The sequence below is a fragment of the Macaca fascicularis genome, chromosome 4 (assembly GCF_037993035.2).
Source record: "Macaca fascicularis isolate 582-1 chromosome 4, T2T-MFA8v1.1".
Lineage (NCBI taxonomy): Eukaryota > Metazoa > Chordata > Mammalia > Primates > Cercopithecidae > Macaca > Macaca fascicularis.
In genome coordinates this window covers 27,468,547-27,490,305 of record NC_088378.1, presented here as the reverse complement: position 1 = coordinate 27,490,305, position 21,759 = coordinate 27,468,547, and the positions used below count along the sequence as shown (strand labels likewise).

General features: G+C 34.9%; 1 protein-coding gene across 50 annotated transcripts in view; it reads left to right on the top strand.

Moving 5' to 3' along the window:
• Positions 1 to 21,759, top strand: part of TRDN (triadin) — a 410,256-nt gene that overhangs the window by 89,942 nt on the left and 298,555 nt on the right. For all 50 annotated transcript variants that reach the window (XR_012433400.1, XR_012433399.1, XR_012433398.1 and 47 more), the window contains exon 5: positions 11,865 to 11,924. Coding sequence is in view for 45 of the 50 variants with exons in the window: in XM_074036974.1 (XP_073893075.1) it covers positions 11,865 to 11,924 (60 nt within the window). In the remaining 5 variants the exon portion in view is untranslated. The remainder of the gene's footprint in view (positions 1 to 11,864; positions 11,925 to 21,759) is intronic.

Below are 21,759 nucleotides of genomic sequence, written 5' to 3'. Positions count from 1 at the left end.
AATAAGAAATTGTCCTTAAGGATAAGCTGGACCCAATATAAAGGCTGATGTTCTATGAGATTGTACTTGATGTATGTCAATGGCAGAGGAAGAGATTCCTCACTTAGAGCAAAACAAATTACATTTCCCCCTATAGTTGTATGTTTAAATTTCCCTAAAACTTTGCGAGTTGAAAAGAGCTGCCTGGTAAATTTTAACTCAATTCTTTCATTGTGTATTTTTCTTACTTTATTACAATCCACAATAGCTCTTGCAGTCAGAGTGAATGAGAAAGAGCCAGAAAATTTAAGCATCATAAATATTCAAGACTTTAGGATTAGGCCATTCAGAAGGTTGTATCGCATCATCGGGAGTAAGATGGATGGACATATGTGTGTGACAGAGCTTTCATTGCATCCATCTTTGCTGGCAGCTTCAGTGGTTTACACCAGGCTGAACATTAAGTGTCTGGAAAATACGGTGCATGAAAAAAGGAAGGAGAATGGAAAGATGACTAAACTTGTTAAAATTCATAGCCTCAGAATATTGGTTACTAGGTAGGCCTTAGTAACATTGTTAAGTATACATTTATCTTTGGATGTCTCCTCTAAATAAATCTAGATCAAAACTCATCTCCATAACTGCACCATTGCATATCGCTCTCAGGCTGCAGGAGGAGCTTAGAGTTTTATCTTCTGCCTGTCTTTTCCAAGCATGGATCAGACTTGTGATGGGGATGGGAGAAGGACAAAGCCCAGAGAGAATAGGCAGTAGGTGTGGAGGTTGGCTCAAAATGAAAAAGGCTGAGGAGGGTGAGGTAAAAGGAGATTTAGGATCCAGTCACTTCTCCAGGTAGTTGCTAAGAAGTAAACTCTAAGCCCAATGACTCAGGCAAATGTAACACTTTGTGCTACTAAAAGAGCTCATCTCTGTCAAGGCACGCAAACTGATGAAACAAATAATGGTGGGTCAAACCAGAGCCTGAATTAACAGGCCAAGAAAAGCAAGAGATCAGGTTTTGGTGCCAACATCAGAAGATATTAAAAGAGTCTCTGAAGCAACTCAACTCAGGCACAATCATTTTATGTAGTTCTTCTTGGAGCAAGAATAATTTCATTGGTGTTATATTTCTACCTGTACCTAAGATGAGTAATAGAGAAAAGGATGTGGGGGGGAAGCTGTTAGGTCTAATGTATTTCAGAATCTTCTCTGCAGTTCTGTGTTTCTTGTTTCAAATTCAAGAGAAACTAATGTGCTAGTTGAGTGCAGATGGCTTAAAGTTTTACCTATTTTATAGATTTTCATTTAGAAAGGGTCTGTTGAAAAATAAAACAACAACCAAAAAAAGCATAATGGAAGCCTTACCAATGGTTCTCAACTCTGTGTGTCAGATTCAAGTGATGTCTTAATTAGAACTATTTTGCCCATGAGAGACCAAAATCCAATTCACACTTGCTTAATGAAAAAAAAAAAAAAAAAAACTTTTTTGGTCGGGTGCGGTGGCTCACGCCTGTAACCCCACTTTGGGAGGCTGAGGCGGGCATATCACAAGGTCAGGAGGTCGAGACCATCCTGGCTAACAAGGTGAAAACCCGTCTCTACTAAAATTACAAAAAATTACCCGGGCATGGTGGTGGACGCCTGTAGTCCCAGCTACTCGGGAGGCTGAGGCAGGAGAATGGCATGAAGCCGGGAGGCAGAGCTTGCAGTGAGCTGAGATGGCACCACTACACTCCAGCCTGGGAGACAGAGCGAGAGTTGGCTTCCAAAATGACTTGATACAGTTTTTTTTTAAAATCATGTTATTAATAAATCCTCTTTCTTCACTTCTGGAACCTGCTTTCCTTCCTCCGTTTCATTTGTTTCAGTCTCAGGCAGGCTTTTCTCTCCTAGTGGCTCCTATGGGGATCAGAAAGTTGAGGCCAAAATTATTTTACCTTAGCAACTTAGTAGAAGAGCCTGTTCTCTTCCACAATGTCTCTGCAAAAGCATTTGGTTCATTCCCATTAATCTGGATTTAGTGGCATATCCTTGCTGGAGCCAATCAGTTGGACAGAGAGATGAAATATGCACTTTGTCAAGGCCTATGAAATGGGCACCCGTCCTTGGAACCCAAGGGTGGGCTAGCATGGGGAAAAAAGTGGTTCCTAAAATTAAGAGGAATGTTATCAGAAATAATGGATTCTAGCTGGAAAGCCACAAATGTCTACATCATCTGATTTTTGTTTCTAATTCAGAATTCCAGGTTACCTCCCATCTCCGATTTACTAAATAAGAATCTCTAGGGCTCAAGCCTTAAATAGTTGAATTTTTAAAATCTCCACAATGTTATTCTAACTCATAATCAGGGTGAGAGCCATTGCAACCCAAAAGAGTAATTCTAAAAATATGGAATTGTATGCATCCTGAGGCCAGTGAGGGAAACAGTCGAGGATAAGTGAATAAATGCACAATATTTTTACACACAGTGACTAGTGTATGTATATATAAATCTACTGTTCAAAATCCCAAAACATGAATGATAGAATGCAAACTAAGTTAATATATATATCACTGTCACATTGACCTGAGCCATTGGAATAACTATTGATAGTTGATGCTCATCATCTGAACATATCAAAATTTTAAACATGACTGAGATAAGCTTGAATGAATGCAACAAGGAGGTAATGGTATTTTTTCCCTTTGTGCTGTTAACTGGCTATGGTCAAGTCACTTCAGTGGCTCTCAGTTCTCACACCTGTAAAACAAAACTGCCGGATTTACTGATGTCCAGGTATTTTCTAGCTATGATGTTTTACAATTCTATGATTAAATTGTGATGCCATACATTGATAATTTTTTCGAGAGTTTCATCTGCACTAGAGCTTTGAAATTCAAAGCATGACCCATGGACCAGCAATGTTAGCATTATATGGAACCTATTTAGAATTGCAGCATCTAAGCTCTATCTAGACATAATGAATCAAAATCTGCCTTTTAAGAACCCCAATGACTCATATGCACATTAAAATTTGAGAAACATTGATCAAGACAGTAGTTTCACTTTGGACTGTGGTTCTGAAATTACCTGAGAGTTTATTTAAATTGTAGATCTCTAAAAATTTCCTTGCCATGAGAGACAAGTTAATAACATCTGAGTTGTAGTTCAGGAATATGTTTTAAAATCTTCCCAGATAATTCTGATGTACAGACACATCGGTCTTACCTAGCACTTATCATCAAATATGAAACATGCTAACACAGCCAAAATCTTACTCAGATCTCCAAATCTGCAAACTTCACCACTGGTTATCTATAAAATGTATTATTTGCAATAATTTCTACCTCTGTCTGGTTTATGTACACATGGGAGATGATATATCATTTATAGATGGAGAAAATAAAATTCAAAGAGAAAAATGAATTAACCTAAGATAACAAATTTAATGGCAAAAGTGAGATTAGGTAGATATCATCTTAGTATATTTATTTTTGAAAAATTTTAAGGGTCATTAGTATACAGTGTTGAATCTATTATTTTTTCTTGATAAAGTTCAGCTTACCTTACCAAGTAATCAAACACGATAAAATAAAGATCCAAAATAATTTACATTTATGGGCTTCAACATCTGTGAAGAAACTGTTCTTAATATCTTCCTATCACTGTATCTGGAGTGGTTGCCCATTTAGTCATACACATACTAGGTGCTTCAAGGGGGAAATAATACTCCTTTTTATAGTCTTCATCAATGGTGAGTAGTACACTTTTCCCAGAAATATTTGTTTACCAATCAAACATAAAAAGTATTAGAAAATCAAAGAATATATAGATACCTACAGATAATCTGGAATATTTATTTAAAATATTGATAATTCAGCAAAATAACTGTGTTTGGCATTATTTAATTAGTCACTAAATAGATAACAAGATTTGCTTGTTCATCTCTTACAATTAATCTTTTGTGCCCTAATAACAATTGGCAGATTCTTACAAATAAGGATTCTATGTTTAAGTGAATAATTTGATTTTTTTGATATTAAAATGAGAAATAATGTAAGAAGGCATTTTATTTTATCGTTGCTTGTGAGGTATCTAGAGAAAACATAGTACCATAATATAATGCATTCTTTGAAATACACAACTCTTTTAATAATTTAATAAACAAAACTGTCATCTTAAAAGAATCAGGATGATTGCCTTGGTGACAGAGATTATCCTTTTAACTTCTCAAATCTGTCATTTGAAAATCTTCAATTGATAATATTTTGAATTTATTAACAGCTGACATATTAATAGAGAAAAATTGCATGCTTTAAACTGGCCATGTAAGGTCTTAGACAAAATTACAAACTATCTATCTACTCAACAGCAAACTTTGGTATGATTGTATAAGTAGATCAAAACTATCATAAGCAACATGGCACAAGTATACATATGTAACAAACCTGCACGTTATGCTCATGTACCCTAGAACTTAAAGTATAATAATAAAATAAAAATAAAAATAAAAATAAAAAAGTATTTGATAATAAAATATGAATATAAATAGACAATAAAATAAGTATTTTGTTATTGTCGCTATTGTCAAAAAAAACTACCATAAGCAAAATACATGTAATATAATAAAATAACTTAGAAATATGTCACTGCAAAATCAACTCATTCATAGGAATCACTGACACAATCTGTTTTCACCAATTTTGATTTCATTGGTTGTTACTACTACCAGCCTTCTCATTTCGAATACCTGTAGCCTCTCTTCCCAGTTACATATGGAAGTTGAGCTCAGAGACTCTGGGAAAATGCATTGGCCTGATGATTAGTAACATTGGCACTGTGGCAGACACAGACCTTATGTAAACATTTCGAAAAAATTAAACAGCCTAATGAGGAAGAAGAAAAACCAATGAAGTGACTCTTCACTAGGAATTTGTTGAAGTTTTAGAGATTACACCCTTTGAGTAATTGTGTGTTCCTATGGGACATTCAGCACATATCATGAGAACAAGAAAATTCTCCATTATACTTGAAAACTCTTCACTTGGACTACCAAGAGGATCATTAAATCTATCCTTGTCCTCTCAAATGTCCAGCATAAATATATTTAGTAAAGGGCTAAATTTTGCAATTTCTGCATATAGAATACCATAAATATAGAGACAAGTGTTATAAGGCAAAATAAAATATAGATTATCACTGAAAAACCCTAATCAGTAATAACAAATCCTAGAGAAATGTAATAATATTAAACCTGCAGAACAAAGGAAGAGAAATTTTGAGTCCCTTCCTTTAAGCTCAGTTAAGTAATATTTTCCGTTTTTAAATCTTGCTCTCGATTTTTTTCTGTTGAAATAGTTATATTTTGTTAACGTTTTCTTATAGGCATAATATATTCAACTACAGTTTATCTAGTTTTTGTATGAGCATCTATAAGTAAATTTTGAAATAAAGCAATGTTAAAAACATGCTTAATGTCCTTAATTTAACTATAATTTAGCTTTTTAGTGCTCTAGAAAAAACAGTATGAAAAACATTTCTGAAATATAAAAAACTTTGAATTGTTGCAATTGTTTTTCTGTTTTCTCTTTTATTTTTGTATTTATTTTGAGACAGGGTCTTACTCTGTTGCCCAGGCTGAAATGCAGTGTCACCATCATGGCTCACTGCAGCCTCAACCTCCTGGGCTCAAGGGATCCTCCTGTCTCAGCCTCCCAAGCAGCCAGACTACAGGTGTGTACCACCACACCCAGCTCATTTTTATTTTATTTATTTATTGTAGAGATGGGGTTTCACCATGTTGCCCAGGTTGGTCTTCAATTCCTGGATTCAAGCAATCTGGCCACCTCAGCTTTCCAAAGTGCTGGGATTACACGTGTGAATTACGGCACCTGGCCAATTATTGCAGTTTATAAATACTTTTGGCATATTTTATTTCCATAAGTAGTAAAATCTTGCAACTTTCCCCTGTATATCGAATAGAAATTTAAAACGTTTAGAAAAGAAATATTTTTTCAAATTTTCAACTGTAATCATTTTAGTAGTTAAATGGTATTTTGAAAGTTGTATCATAAAAACAAGTAAAATATGATCCATCACCACCTTCTAAAATATGGAAGAACTGATAACTCGTAATCATGGTTGAATATTTTTTCAAGTAGTATGCATTTCTCAAGTGTCTAGTATATTCTAGTCATGTTAGGCATTGAAAATTTAATGTGGAACAAAATAGACATAATTCTTGCCCTCATCAAATTTAGTTATTTAGTGAGAAAGAGAGACAAGTAATAATAATAGCTGGCATTCACATGATGCTTACTTGACACAAATGATGCTCTAAATGTTTTACATTTTAACTTATTTTAATCCCCATTAATCCTATCTGGTAGATACTACTGTTAATCTTATTTTATGGATGAGGAAATGAAGTTCACACAGTTAGTAAGTATGGAAATCAGATTTGAATAGAGTAGATTGACTCCAGTGTTAATTATCTTCAACATTAAGCTGTATTTTAATGGATGTCAGAGATGCAAATATTTTTGTATAGATCTTTTAATAGTTTTATCTATGTCTACATTTTCCTATCAAAATGCATATTTTAATTATGTTGGTATACTATAGATTTATAACATCTTTCAGATGATTATTAAAATAATTAAAATAATTCTTTACAGATCATTGGAATCCTCAAATAAAGAATAGTCTAAAAATACGACTAGTTTTTATTTATTCTCAACAGCATAATAAATTATTATACCTCCTCCTCTGTTTGGCATTGTACTTTGGAAAAACAGTGTATGTGAGGAAGATATATTTCATTGCTATCGCCGTTGAATGATAAACCATGAAAGTCAGAGTTTAAATTCTCTGAGTTCCTTAATGAAATAAAGTTATAAATGCATTTAAGCCTAGTATGATAATGTTTTCTTTGAATTTCAAAAGCTTTTAGTCTTGGAGTGAGAGATGAATAGTGATAAGAATCTAAGAGGAGATACTACCTTTTCCTCCACTTATCTTCTCTCATATCTCCCTACCAGCTGCCGGAAAAGTGTTAGGGCAAAGTCAGGAGTAGTCAAAGAAGTAGAAATACACTTCCTGCATTCTTTGAAATTAATTTGCCCTTCTCTTAAATCCTCCAGTGCCACTGAAACCGTTACTGACACCGGCAACTTTAGTGGAGTACTACTGATTCTTTCTTATTAGGCAAAGCTGCCAGTGACTCAGTAGAACAAAGGGATTTCCCTTGGTTGCCTCCTAACACATTAAGATAATTGTAACTTCTTTTCCCACATCTTTTTCCCTTCTCCCCTTCTCAAAATTCAAATAGAAACTCATATCTTTAAGAATTTATGGACAGACTCACACGTGGATTAAGATACTTTGACCTTTGTGCTTTCTAAGATACAAAACATTTTTCAAGATTTACCGGTTACAAACGTGGCTTATGATTCCAACTAGCATCTGGTGCTGAGACTTAACACCTTTTCAGAGACATTGGACATCCACCTAATTGCAAAGGACATATATGTGGAGGTGAATAACGACTGCCTTGCCTTTCTTCTAAGTCTCTTGTATCCAGGTTTGGTTCAGGTTTAAGTGAACTGGTCCTCAAAAAGTGTCATGATGTTTAAGTAAAGTTTTATGCTATTATACATTATTTCATGTTATATTAAGTGGAGACATTCACCTATCTTTGCAAATTATTAAATAACCAGAAGCTAGTAATAACATAATATAGAAAACTTAATTTTATTTGAAGATTGTGAGACGATAAATTACCACCTTTAATGACTTGAATCTTTTAAATTTGATTTTCCAATTTATACAAATATAGCCTTAGCTGGAAAGAACAATTGAAGGTAACAAATCAGGCATTGCCTCCTTATGAGAAAAATATCTTTCCAAAGTCTACGTTAGTAACATGTTACTGAATTGGACAGGAGTTTGAATGGTCATCATTTCCTGGCTAAAGTGTAAGGCGACAGAACTGGCACACCATGTGGAGGCTTTACTGGATTCTTCTGACATCAGATACCCGTAGTCAGTGACACCAGTGATGGAATCCAGTCCCCAAAGAAAATGCAAAGTTGCAATAAAATATGCAGAGAAACATTTAATTTCCCCTTAAGTCTGAATCATCAGAAATAATTTTTTGTCTTCCTGAGCAAAGAAATGTAGGTGGATGTATGTCTTTACTAGTTCAGCTGTGTTTATCTATGCTTGCCTCTGTAGAAATATTAATATTTCAGCTAAAAAATAGTCAATAATGTACCTGTAAAACAAAAATCTGCCTATGTAAGTTTGTATACTTTGTTGTGAGCTGTAGAGACTTTACTGTGTATGTATCTCTTTAAGAATGGGTGACCTCTGTTTACAAGAAAACTGCCTGCATCTGCCCAGAGCAGTGAGGTTGTCTTAGTTTGTTCTAAGGCTGAAGTGCAGAATAAGGAAAATAAAGAATGAGGCTTTACCTGTGAGTTTGATCTAAGTTGCAGAACTAGGTAGCATCTACTGTACTTACCACAGAGTAAAAAATAACTGTTCTGAAATAAATTACCATTTTTTCAGTCTAATTTTCCTTTATTCATTTTTATTTTTGCTTAAGTAAAGCTTATAATGAAGTGTATCCAACATGCAAGTATTTGCTTTTCACTTTAGAGTTACCTCCCTTTCATGTATTTGGAAAAGGGAGATAATATATTTGCCCCGGCCTTTCCCTTCACCTGAGTGGTGGTCTTGACCCTAGTCTTTTTGAGATTTGTCTTTTTTTGTTGTTGTTGTTCAGGATGGTCCCTAGCTCATTTCAATTACTGCTACTACCTAGCACTCATTCCCTTTGTCAGGATATGACTGAGTACACAAGAGCTAAGAGGAGCAAGGTAGCTCCTGCTAGTACTTCTTTCACCTGTTTTCTGATGTGCAAATTTACACCTACCATGCAGGAAACCCTACTATGATCAACAAGGACTGGCTTTCTAGTCCCCCAAACCACCACCACTCTGGTCCAGTGTTTTCTCCAAAATCTAAGTTATACTGGGAGATTCGACAGGATTTTTCAAAGATTGCCTTCAGTACCAGATTCTGTGTAAGAGTCTAACTCACGTCTTATTCTCCCATGTGAGCTCCAGAATCCCTTCTTTATTCTTTTGAATGGTCAACTGATGTCTACGGAAGACACACGTATATACACACACACATGCACACACCCCTACCTCTACAAAAAATATTATTCTAAATGACAATTTTAAGGCCTCCCCATTACGTGGTGACTGTAGCATTCCATGCATTTTTTCAATTTTAAAAATTTCATGCCATCTCTATATTCCAGTTAATACCTACTAGGAGTAAGGTATGATCTCTTAAAGGCAAACTCCCTCAGTATATCCAAAGATCATTATAAATCTTTGATATTTTGCTTGCTTTATGGACCTGAATTAAACAAAGCACCAGTCTTCTTCATAGCATCTGATGGTTTGGAGAGGAGGGAGCAAGCAAAACAGTATTGACAGGAGAGAATATCAAGTTGGTTTTTGCAGTTCATTTGAAATCAATTTGTCTCTGTGGATGACCTAAAGTTATTTATAAAGGTCCTTTGCTCCCCCTGGGATTAGACCTGCATTAGACCTGTCTAGTAGTAATATAATAGGAGCCACATATGTAATTTAAAATTTTCTAGTAGTAACATTTGAAATAGCAAAAAGAAAAATATAAAATTAACTTTAATAATATATCTTATTTAATTCAATGTATCAGTCAGGGATTAAACAGAGAAGTAGAACCAATAGAATATCTTGGAGACACTTTTATACTTTTAAAAATTATTACAAGGAATTGGCTTACGCAAATGTTGGTAACTGGCTACGCATTTTTTAACCCATATGACAGGAAGTCAGGAAGGGAGGATCACAGGCAAGTTGAGCCTAGAAGCTGTCAACCAAAGTTGTCATTCAGAGGCAGAATTTCTCCTTTTGCCCTGGTCAGTCTCAGGCCTGTTTTTAAGGCTTTCCAAAGAAATCAGAGAAGCCCATCCAAATTATACAAAATCTGCAAAATCATCTTACTTAAAGTCAACTAATTAGTGATTTTAATTGCATCTGCAATATACCTGCAAGCAACTCTAGGTTAGTGTTAAATAAAATAAGTTGGGATAATAGCCTAGCCAAATGGAGCCATTAATAAAACCATCACACCCAATATGACCAAAATATCATTTCAAAATGCAGTTCACATAGAAATTATTAATGAGATATTTTACTTATATTTTATTCTAAGTCTTCATAATCTAGTGTATATTTTACACTTATAGCACATCTCAATTTGGATTAACCATATATCATGTCCTTAATATGCACACATGTCTAATGGTTACTGCATTGGATAGTATAGGTCTGGACAGTGATAGTGATTACTCTGGTTATCATGTAAGTTTAGAGCAGTGGTTCTCAACTAGGGTTCATTTTGCCCTATAGGAGACATTTGGCAAAGTCTCTGGACATGTTTCATGGTCAAGACTGGGAGGTGGATATGGGGGCTACTGGCATCTAAAAGGTAGAGGCTAGGAATGCTGCTGAATATCCTAAAATGCACAAAATAGCCCCTCCCCCAAATAATGCTTCACCCAATTCAAAAAGTCAATAGTATTAAGGTAAGAAACCCTGCTGCAGAGTAAAATTTGGAGACTAGAGAAGAAATAAACAAAATAGTGAGAGAGGCAGGAAGATGGACATTTCCTATATCGTTTGGAGATATTTCCTTGCATTTTGGAGAATTGTTTTCAGAGATAAGAATGAGTGCCTTACCTGTTCATATCTCCATCACCATATTCAAAGTCAGAGTTGAGATAAGAGTTGATTAGTGACCCTGTAAATAGTAAGATGACTGATTAATGAGGAAAATTAGGAAGAAAATCTTCACAATGGTGGTTACCTCCTTAACAGGTAAATGAAAACTAGTGACTGTCTTTTCTGAAGATATTTAGGGTGTTTCTATGGTTGATCTTAATTTAGTAGAGTTTTGGAAAAATTACAAAAATGCAAATGCAAATTTACAAATGGAGAATTTAAAATATGTACAGTAATTAACACCATCTCAGACCATCTGTGGAATAAAGTTGTGATAAATAAATAAGTAAACCTCATTAGCATTTTTCTAAGAAAAAACATGATATTTAAAATTAAGTCACTTTTCAAAGGTAGTAATCATATTTGTAAACTCTAATCTCAAATTTACTTCTATCCAAATTAACTGCAAATTCAGAATTAACTCCATTTTCTTAGCCTTGGCAATGTATGTATACTGAAGCTAGCAGAAAATTGAATGTATTTACTAAAACCTGATGTTTAGAAAAAAACGTACAACTAACTTATTATATGAAATGTGTCATATCTGCTTGCAGTAATTATTGGTTAAATGTAATGCCAAATGCTGATTATAAACATAGCTCAGAGTCAATACTTCTGAGATGTATTTCCTATTAGATAGTTGTTACAGTTCATTTCACAAATTCTTAATTTAATATGTAAAAACTAAATCTTCCTAAATCTAAATGACATTCTTATTAAGGAGTCTTAATTTGTATTGAGAGTAATTGAAATAAAACATAATTATAGTTTGTGACCAATTTTAGCACTGAAAATGGTGACAACATAGCTCTGTCTATTAAATGTTTAAGCTTTTCCAAATGACTCTAATTTTGAGATAACTCCATTTTTTCCCTTATTTCTATAAATAAGTGATTTGTTTAGCAATATGTTACAAAGACTTTTTTAGACTCCAATAAACTTGTTAGTGACTGTATAATAATTTAAACTTTGTGGTAGGTTTATAAAGTTTAGGTCATAGCTATGGCTTAGATTTTATACATTTTCAGAGTTTTAAAATTATAAATTCTATTTTTTCTTAGAAATCCACAAAGATAAGACTGAAAAACAAGAGAAACCTGAAAGGAAAATACAAACTAAAGGTAAATGTTTAATTTTATGGTTATTCTTCATTTAAAGATACATTTTTGTGTATTCATATGGGAGAAAGAAAAATTTTCATGTTTAGTGTTCTTTGTAACATTTTTGAAATTAAATAAGTACATTTACTCCTCAGTTAATTTCAGTTATAAATGTATAAATAACATAAATAATACCTTATAATTGGAATCAAAGTAACTTCAAAATATGTAACAATTTTTTAATTATTTACAATTACTAAGAGAGTAGCTCAAATATATGTTGACTTACTGAGGAAATATATTTTTTTCTTTAAGAAGTTACTGTAACAAGTCAGAGTTTATTTTTGTCTTAACCTGAATTCCTTCTGTCATGCAATATCTTTACAATCTTTGGTGCAGAAATGCAGAGTCATTATATGACCTCATGGCAGAGGTCATATAATGCACAGCTTCAAGAGGTAGATGGACAGTGACAACATGATGGTGAATATCACTTTCAACTGAACTAAATCCAGTTACAGCAATCTTGCAGCAGAAGCATATTAAGAAAGGCCAGCATTGTGTTGCTCATCTTATAAGCATAACTTTTCTGTGGGTGACAGAGATAGTCATAAAACTTTAAAGAAACTAATAGGAAGCAAGACATTCGAAAATATATTCTCTAAGCATGCCCAGGTTTTCCCAATGGTTAGTTTCACGTGATTTTGAATGAGCCAGGGCAAAAATAAAGATTTCATAATAACTATATTTGTGTAATCCAGACAGAAAATAAGATAATTTGTTTCTGAGATAAAAATGGAATTTTATCCAGTGTTTGCTGTGTCATAAACCAGCTAATGCAAAATTATCTGTAGTAAATGCTACAGTTGCAGATAGTAAATTTTCAAATAACAAAAGTACCAATTAAATTATACTAGCATGTGAGTTTATATTAATACAATGCCATGTTGTTGCTGTTGTTTTTAAAATATACTTCATGTTCTTCCTTTTTGTGAAGGGCTCAAATCATTCTACAGATATTATGTCTTTAATCCTAATGTTTGAATTCATTCTAGATTGGTCAGCCAATTCTTCAACAATCAGAACATTGAAGCTCACTCAGTTGAAGCCTATTTATATTTGTACTTAGGCAGCTAATGTCTTCTTACTGTTCTCTTTCTTTTTTTTGGTTCTTAATTCCTTTGGTCATAGAAGTTGGACACAGCTCTTGAGTACGGATTGACTAAGCGAACCATGACTGAACTGGCTCTGTGTTTCTATCTGCTGAAGGTTAAACAGAAACTCAACTGGTTCCACATCATTTGGGTCCCTGCTGTTTTTTTCTTGCAGACTGTGCTATTAATTTAATAACAGTGCTGCTGGAGTGGAGGTGGTAATGCAGATGGCACCATTTGCATTTTGGACCTGGCTATATTAGAATTCTGATGTCAAAGACTTTGAGCAGTGGGCTGTAGAGTAGGTTTATTAAACTAGCAAGTCTTCCATAATTAAAACAGTGAATTTGGCTGAAGTTTAAAATAAATTTTTCAAAGACTGAGCTGGAGATTATTAATCTGAATATATTTCTTGAGTAGACCAAATATGTTTTGTAAAAGTAACTATTTCTCAAGAAAGTGAAAGTAGAGCTTCAGTTGTTCCACATTGAGCTGGAAATCAGAGATAGCTTATTTTTTCCACAGTTTTTCTGTGTGAATATGAACAAAAGATTTCACTTTATTGCTTAGTTTCCTATCTGTAAATGAGGTAAACTAATGCTTGCTTTTTATTCTCAAATAGTTCAGTGAAAATAAATGTTTTGTTTTGCAACTGCTCTTGTATATAGATAAATACTGTTTTCTGCATGCCATATTCCATGTCAGTTATGGTTGTATGTGATAGATAGTTAGGAATTTAAATTATTATCACAGCGTTTTCAACCCTTAGAAGAAAAGATATGGTATTTGAAAGGTAGTAGTAGTCTGTGATGATTATAAAGGAGTCAATAAATACTTGAGTGTAAAGATTCATTATGCTCAAAGTGGTGTGTTTGTGGGGAGACAAAAGATTTTCGTTATGGTGGAAGCTAGATCACATTCTATTTCTCTATATATTTTTTTTCTCCTTTAAGGGACAATATGATATTCTAAAAGTTTTTAGTAGCATGGAACTCATTGGGAGAGCCTTGGAGTTTACACCTATATAATTTACCCATCAAGTGGGATACAAAAAAAAAAAAAAAAAAAAAACCCACAAAAAACAACCCCCACACAGAGTATGTAATCCCACAGATATATATTCCTAAAACAATTCTATATTAATATGCTAACTAATTGATTTCATAGTGTCAAAAAATGAGTTTCAATTCTGACTCCTTTTCTATAAAAATTAGTTACTTTTATAGGCATCCACATTAAGAAATTTTAATTTATCATATCAAGCTAACTTATTTCTACTTTGTCCCTCTGTTTATTTTGTTTGATATTTTCCTCAGGGAAGAATGCAGCAGTGTACGGAGCTAAAGAATATGCCTTTTAAATGATAACCAGGCAATGAGTACTTATTATGGTTTTAGGGCATAAGTTTTGACATGTTAGTTAAGGTTTACCTTGAACTAAATTAACCTTGGATTTTTTCCTCATAAAAGAGGTAGAAATTTATTTTATTTTATAAATATAATCAGAATACTGTATGTATGTGTGACCTTGTATTGAACGTATATAGTAATATAGCGGAACATTGCATTTGCTTAGAAGAATTTTTTGGGTTACCAAATATCATTGACTAAATTGTGACTCATATAAATGGTCCTGGGGAACAGGCAGAATGAGTTAACAGCAATGGAATAGTTGTGAGTACCAAGCAGAGCGCTCTAGTACAAGTTACCTACAAGAACGCACAAGATTCCACATTAGGGTGATGGTTTCAAATTAAAGTTTTTGTAGGTCAAAATGATCTTGCAGAATACAATCATATTTAAAGCTATATCCAACAATGGATACCCATGGTTAGATGTAGGTCCACATGTTAAATGATAAGAAATGTTAACCAGTCTTCTCTAGCTGTCAACAGTCTGAGGATCCTTTGTAATCATAAATAACTCTGCCCACAGGTGTTTTAAATAAGAAGATAGATACAGACTAATTGCAGAGAATTAGAGAGACTGCTATTTGTCATACATAAAAGGTTCCAGTCATGATTATTAAAGAACATTTCCTTTACCCATGGTAAATACTCAGATATTCTAATAAATAAATAAACTAAGAGCACAAGGTATGATTTTCATAAAGGGTGATATTACCATAACTTTTCTTACTTTTAGAAGGTCTTTAATTAAATTATCTGGGTTAGAATCCAAATTTGATAACTTCTGGCTATCTGTCTTCGGGCAAGATAATTAATCTTTCTTTGCCTTTATTTCCTCATCTGTAAAATGGGTATAATAGGGTTGTCATAAGGATTAAATAATTATGAAATGTATATATGAAATTCTTGAAAGAATTATTGACTAATTTTAAACAGTAACTATCAGCTAATTAATGAATCATCTTAACCACCTCTAATTGGATAAGTGAGGTCTCTTGTAGGTTTGTTATCTGAATTCCTTTTTTTCTCTATCTTTAGTATCATTTGATATCTGTCTGATCATAGGCTGAACAAATATAAGATATGTCATCCCAAGTTTCTGTAACACAACACTAAACTACTTTTACTGCCCTGTCAGTTCTATATTTGTGGTTCCCTTCTTAAAAAATTAATATTGTATGAGTGTTTATCTACTATGGACCAAATACTGTATATAATTTTTTATGTCTAATATTTCACTTAATCTTCATAGAACAATCTAGCATCGTAGATATAATTCCATTTAAACTAAGAATACGTAGGTTTAGCTGGACTCAATCATTATGTCAAGTTTAGTAATTTGTAGAGCGACATTTTTGCCTGTTATCTCTAACATAAGAACATGTGGTTTTTCCACTACATCCTATATCCAATTTTCTTTTTTCTTTTTGTTCTTTGGTGCCTGCTGAGACTGTAGCACCAGAATTTGTTCATAGCCATAGGATCTAGAATTTGTCTCTGAAACCCTGTGGTTAGGACCTCGCTTCCTGCTGGTTGACCTCACTGATCTGCTTGCATTTGCACATATCTACCAGTTCCTAGATACCATCTCTGTTCCCTTCCCATCAGTCTGTGTGCCATGTAGCCTGGTGTGGGCTTACCTAATTCTAATAGCTTACCTGTAGAGCACACACCATATAAAAGATGTATAGACTGTATGCACCTTTAAATCTCCTTTCCACTATTTTCAGTCTTAACACAACTGAGAAATGAGATGTGGCAGTACTTATCTCGGTAGACAGGTCAGATGGCTTGTCATAGGTGTACTAGTTTTCTATGGCTGCTGTAACAAATTACCACAAACTGGGCCCACCTGAATAACCCAAGATAATCTCACCATCTCAAGATCCTTGACTTAATCATGTTGCAAAATCATGTTGCAAATATATATATATATATGGACACACACACACATATATCTATTATATATCTATTATATATTTATATGTGTGTATATATGTATAAAACATTCACAGATTCCAGAAAGTAGGATGTAGCCATGTTTTAGAGGGCTATAATTTAGCCTATTACACTGTCTTTTCAATAAATAAACTTCAAATCACCAGATCTAATTACTTAAACAGCATCCTGGAGTCAAAGGATTAATTAAAGGCACCATTTAGAAAGGAATCTTGACAAGCATGTATGCCAGTCAGAGTTTAGAGGGACTGATAATTAAATACAAAAATACAAGTTTTAAGAAAACGTTTTAAATTCAAGAGATACATGCACATGTTTGTTACTTGGGTATGTTGCATAATGATGGGAATTGAGCTCTTCTAGTACAACCATCACCCAAATATTCAGCATAATACTCAATAGGTAATTTTTCAAGCCTCAGTCCCCATTCTAATCTCCCCCATTTTGGGATCCCTAGTGTCTGTTATTTCCATCTTTATTTCCATGTGTACCCATTGTAAGTGAGAACATGCAATATTTGATTTGATTTTCTATTTCTGAGTTAGTTCACTTAGGATAATGGCCTCCCACTCTATCCATGTTGCTCCAGAGGACATAATTCCATTCCTTTTTTAATGACTGCATAGTATTTCAGTATTCCATGGTATATATATATATATATCATATTTTCTTTACCCAATCATCCACTGATGGATGCTTAGGTTGGTTCCATGACTTTGCTACTGTGAATAGTGCTGTGATCAACATGTGAGTACAGGTGTCTGTTTTATATAACGATTTTTTTTTTCCTTTGAGCAGATACCTCATAGTGGCATTGCTGGGTCAAATGGTAGTTTTATATTTAGTTCTTTGAGATAGCCCCATACTGTTTTCCATAGAAGTTGAACAAATTTACATTGCCACTAACAATGTATAAGTGTTCCCTATTTTATGCATCCATGACATCGTTTTTTTTGACTTTTTAATAGTAATAATTCTGAATGTGTAAGATGATATCTCACTGTGGCTGTGAGTTGCATTTCTCTGATGATTACTGATGTTGAGCAATTTTTATGTTTGTGAATAGAAAGATAAAAGTATTTAAAGACAGAAATCACAAAATGGCAAATATTACCAAGTTTACAGTCATGGTAGAAAAATAGCATTATCACAAAGACTTTTGCATATCTTCAGATATCAACATAGCAAAAGTAAAACGTAAAGTTACTATGCTTATGGATCACAGGTTTATGAAAATTTCTGAAATTTCAAAATTTCATTATTTGGGAGATCAGAACAAGTCAGAATAACTACTATTTTTGCTTTTTCCTTAGGCAGCAAGATGAGTTCTTTTGTTTTTTTGGTGGTTTTAAAATTTTGTTTTGTTTTTGTTTTGCTTTTCTTACTATATGTGAAGAGCTTAGTCACATTGACAATAGGACACAGTTTATGTATGACCAATGTAGTGTCATCATTCCCTTAAGATATTATAAATTCCTCATTAAAAATGCATCTTTAACGTGCACATATCTTAAACAAAATCTTAAGAATGTCTTGAATATCCTGAGTTTTTTCTTAATTGGATAATCCCTTAGTATTTCATTTAAGCCATCAACTAATTTAGGAGCCCATGTGGTTCGTTAATTTTGATATTTGAAAAGTCTGAAGGTATAGAATATAAAAAGTCTCTGAGCCTTCTTATAAAATTCCCACCTGACTTTACACAGGTAACTAAAAGACTTCTTTTTTTTTTTTTTTGAGACGGAGTCTCGCTCTGTCACCCAGGCTGGAGTGCAGTGGCCGGATCTCAGCTCACTGCAAGCTCCGCCTCCCGGGTTTACGCCATTCTCCTGCCTCAGCCTCCCGAGTAGCTGGGACTACAGGCGCCCGCCACCTCGCCCGGCTAGTTTTTTTTGTATTTTTTAGTAGAGACGGGGTTTCACCGTGTTAGCCGGGATCGTCTCTCGATCTCCTGGCCTCGTGATCCGCCCGTCTCGGCCTCCCAAAGTGCTGGGATTACAGGCTTGAGCCACCGCGCCCGGCCTAAAAGACTTCTTTCATCTAATATATTCAAGCCCATATTAACATCTATTGCAGACAATGTCTTCACCTGTCTGTATTCTTTGTCCTAATAACTGACATCACTGTGCACCCAAATTATTCAGGCTAAATATCTAGGAGCTGTTGTTGCCAGGGGTGATACTCAACCCCGACTGCAGTTTCGATCACCAGGATAGCTTTTAAAAATATATATCCATGTGCAGACTCCATCCTGGGGCCATTAATGTTTGGGAAGTAATGCCGGGGTTTGAACATAGCTGCCCTAATGATTCAAATGAGTAGCCAGAGTTAGAACCACTGTCTGCTGAACTCATGGCTTAGAGTTCAAGTATATCCCACGGTGGTTTCTTTTGACGAGCCAGTGTTTTCGATAACGAGCAACTGGATGCCTTGAAGTAGAACCTGCACCCTCTGTTTACTACAGTCTCCACCACTCCCTCTTTCACCATTGGGGTACATGTTAATTTACCTGCCTCATCTATGAAGGCATTTGAATTTTAGTTCCTGCCATAGACTTCTTGTTCTCTTTCAACGCCAAAGCTTGTCCCTGTCATAGACCTCTTGGTATCTCAACATTAGAGCTCAATATATTTGGCTCCTCTTTACTATAATTTAGTCTACTTTCTCTCTTCTCAAACTGCTATCTTCTCCACAATCATCTCTCAATTAAATTGTGACAGTGACTTCTTAACTAATTTCCCAGCATTAACCCCTCAGGTCCATGCTAATCCAGTCACTTATGGGCTTAAATCCATTTGTTGGTGCCCCAGTGCTAAGAGATAAAAGTGACATTTTCTAACCTGGCTTATAAAACCTTCCTCATATGATCACTGCTACCCCTACAATGTTCCAGCTTCGTAGTTTATCACGTCTTCCCTGTTCTGCTACCTCCTTACCAGGCTTTCCCACAGATACAACCTCCTCCTCCCTGCCACCCTTAGCACTACAGACCCCACTGATGCCCCCTGTACTGCAGGCAGGCTGAGCTGTTGAGTAGTCCCTAAGCAGGCATCGTCACTGTCTCATAACTGTGCGCTTTTGTATGCTCTCTTCTCTCCAGCCGTCAGGCCCTTCCTGTGTAGTCCCTCGGCAAAAGCCTGCTTATTTCTTTGATTCTTATATGGAATATCAGTTCCTGTAAGAAGTCCTCACTGCTGTTCTTCACTGGGGACATTTAAGCACTTTGTCCATGCTGTTACACCCCAGCTTTTGCTCTTCCAAGTACTTTGACAACATATTTTAATTGTGGGTGTATGTCAACCTAAGTAACTGAGGAAGGGAACTATGTTTGTCTTCATGTATGTTCTAGGTCAGCTTTGCCACTCCCTTTTATGATTCTGTTTCCTTATCCATGAACAAAGGGATACGGGCTCATAGTCTCTCAGGTTTTCCCCAGGTCTGAATGTGTGTGCTTATATCAAATTAAAAACCACTCTAACATCTAACAGAGTACCCAACACACTCAATAAATATGGAAATAATGATTTAATTTGTGAATGAAGTATTCTTCTATTTTGTTAATCTCTACTGGATTCCTACAGAAAACTTTGCATTTGACATTCCAACAGACAACTTTCCACTTAGCTTTAATTAAGCCATTGTAATTTAAGTTGAATTTATAATCTGAAAACACCCACACTGAAACAACAAAAATTATAATAATACAGATAAATATGGATGATTTGGAAAATGAAAAAAAAAAAAAAAAAAAAAAAAGGAACCGCACCCCCACAATCCAATTATCTGGAGAAAAACAGTAATGTATTTCTAAGTTTCCTCTAGCTTTCCCCACCCCATGTAGTTGTTTATTGTATATTGCCTTATTTTTTGCAATCGTGAGTTTTATTGGTGATATTAGATAAGATTTGGGCTTCTATTTAACTAATAAACATGTCAATTTACTTGTAGAACAGAACAAATCAGAAAAGGCAGGAACCCGGTGGTAAACATATAACTAAATATGTGAACTTTTTCCGAGAAGGCTCCTAGACCACAGGACGGCCTGCTAGGCAGGCAGAACAGTAGGTTTCTGCTACATCCACCTGTATTGTCAGGTGGTTGGGTGAACAAGTGACCTCAAAAAAGGAAAAGTTTACTTAACAGAAATGTATACTGGACAGACAGCATTCGGTCAGCTTCAGAGTGGGCTAGACAGTGGGAATAGGGTGTATTCTGACAGGCAGATAGTGTGAATGGAAAAAGTGGCCACAGCCACTAGGTGAGAATACACATTCACTTATTCACAGTACCTACTTTGTACCAAACACCATACTGGACACTACAAATTCCATGATGAATAAGATCCAGTTAATGATACATTTGAAAAAGTAAATACACAACTATACCACCGTGTAGTAAGTACTTCACAGAGATGTCCTGGAGGAGAGACGTAGTTTGGGGTTTGGCAACCTCCGTTGTTGAGTAGGTGTGACTGCAGTTTTCTGGAAGGACCTCAGAGGAGTTAGTGGTTTGTGGTTCAGGTGTGGACTATGAAACCTAACAGGGAAGACACAAAAGCTAAGCTGAGGTCAGTCGTCAAGGAACCAGGTGGAAACTTGGTTCAATGGCTGCAACGGAAGTCTAATTATTACTATTATTACCAGCATTAGACTTAATATTACCATATTGAGACTAGAAGTCCAAAGTCAAGGTTTCCACAGGATGAGTTTTTTCTGAGGACTGTGATGGAGAATCTGTTCTATGCCTCTCTCCTGGCCTCTGGAGGATTGTGGGCAAGCTTTCGGGCCTTGTAGATGAAGTTCTCCAATTCCTGCCTTCATCTTCAAATGATGCTCTCCCTGTGGCTCTGTCTTTTCACAGGATATGCATTCCCTCTGTGCATATCCTTCTCTGTGCCCAAATTTCCCTTTTTATAACGACATCAGTCCTATTGGATTAGGGACTAGCCTCATGACTTAAACTTGGATTGTCTCTGTAAAAACCTTATTTCCAAATAAAGTCACATTCTTAGGTTCTGGGGGTAATGACTTCAACATAGATTTTTGGGGATACACAATTCAACCCATAACAATATGACATGCACAAAAAAAAAAAAAAATCAAAAGGAGTTTTTAAAAAGGGTGATTCAGAATAATAACACTGATTTGTCTAGAACTCCTTCAGTTTTTGGGAAACAAATTGCAAGATTGGAATCATAGGCTGACAAGGGATTTAGCTGATGGTGAGGCTGAAAAGTCAAAATGTAATCAAATACATTAAAATGTGTTTAAATATCCTGAACCCCCTTATAAAAATGCTCTTAAAGCCCACAAATTCATTTAGTCATCCTCTACTG